The sequence below is a fragment of the Meleagris gallopavo genome, chromosome Z, assembly GCF_000146605.3.
Source record: "Meleagris gallopavo isolate NT-WF06-2002-E0010 breed Aviagen turkey brand Nicholas breeding stock chromosome Z, Turkey_5.1, whole genome shotgun sequence".
Lineage (NCBI taxonomy): Eukaryota > Metazoa > Chordata > Aves > Galliformes > Phasianidae > Meleagris > Meleagris gallopavo.
The window spans coordinates 16,058,507-16,059,874 of NC_015041.2; the positions used below are offsets into that span (position 1 = coordinate 16,058,507).

General features: G+C 52.4%; 1 protein-coding gene across 1 annotated transcript in view; it reads left to right on the forward strand.

Annotated features, from left to right (window-relative positions):
* The first annotated feature begins 1,313 nt into the window (after positions 1-1,313).
* SETD9 (SET domain containing 9) overlaps positions 1,314-1,368 on the forward strand; it is a 6,259-nt gene continuing 6,204 nt past the window's right edge. The window contains exon 1 of the mRNA XM_031557247.1: positions 1,314-1,353. Coding sequence (XP_031413107.1) covers positions 1,314-1,353 — 40 coding nt within the window. The remainder of the gene's footprint in view (positions 1,354-1,368) is intronic.

Sequence of the window (1,368 nt, forward strand, 5' to 3'; positions counted from 1 at the left end):
CAGATTTTCTTAAAATTGATCAGTATGATCAGTCTCTCTTCCTCATCACTTGCATGGGTTCCTAAGTAGAGAATAACACATCAGATCACCAGTAAAACCTGGCAGCAGTCTTCTGTTAAATGATGGTTTTTGAAAGCTGGAAAATGCATTTACTGATGGGTCAAGAAAGGAAAATATATCACAAAAGTTGAGTAACAGGTAAGTTTTGAATGTTACATGTTCCTTTTCATGGACAGGGAGTGGCAGGGATTGCCTGCAGCCAACAACTTCAGCAGGGATTGCCATTTACTGCCAGGAAACGTCTTGATTTGCAAAAGCTGTATTCAACTCTTCCAGCAGCAAATAGTAAGTTATGCTCAGTGGTTTATTTGCTGAGACTAATGCTAGAATTGCTGTTTTACAGATGGCTGCAGGTAGGCAGGGCTGTTCTGCACACACACCTCCCCTTACCGCCTGCTCAGTGGGCAGCATTCCTTGCTGAGTGAATCGACAATCTTCCTTTTTTAGGAGCCACACTATGCTGTGTCAGTGTATTATTCTCCCACTAAGGCACACGGCTTTGAATTTCAGGGGCGAGTAGATCTGTTTTCAGCGTCGTTGCCGAGTTAGCCCAGAAGATGGCAGAGAAGCGCTCGGCATAGACGAGGGCGGCTCTCGCTGCACTTGGCCGCCTTGTTTCAGTCCGCGTAATGCAGTCGCGCAGTTTCTGCTCTCGGAAAAGATGTGCAAAGTCAGCAACAAAACTGCAGGCCATACGGGGAGTAAAGCAAGAGGTGATGTATTTATGTATGCAAGCTTCTGAGATGAGAAGCGGGTTTTGCCTGTCTTGCTGGACCTGGCAGCACTCTGACCTCGGGTGCGGGAGCTGCATGTCCCGGCAGGCTTTCCTTTCTCCGCTGCGCCCAAAAGCAATTCCCAAGGCCAGCTCCTCGTCAGCATTCTCTGGAAAGGTTTCTCAGGAAAGCATTATCTACCTACACTGTCACGTGCTTTTTTCCCGGTAACTTTTGGCCTGGCTTCCAGCAGCCCACAGCTACAGCTGCAGGAGGGGAGCAGCATCCGAAGACAGATCTCGGGACAGTAGATCCCCAACGAGAGAAGGGAGGCCGAGCCCGCTTGCCGCTGCAGGAGGAGGCGGAGGCAGGGCAGCCCCGGAGCGGCAGAGCCCCGGAGGAGCTGCAGGGGGCAACCGGAGCACGGAGAGCGGTTCCAGGGGAGGCCTTCGTGCTTTACGAGGCAACAAAGAACACGGCGTTGTTTTCTCGCGACTTGAGTTCCCCTGAGGACGGGTCATCCCACCCCTTATGCTAGCGATGCACTCGCACGCACGGCCCCGTCTCCCCGCGGACAGACGCGCACAGCCACCCG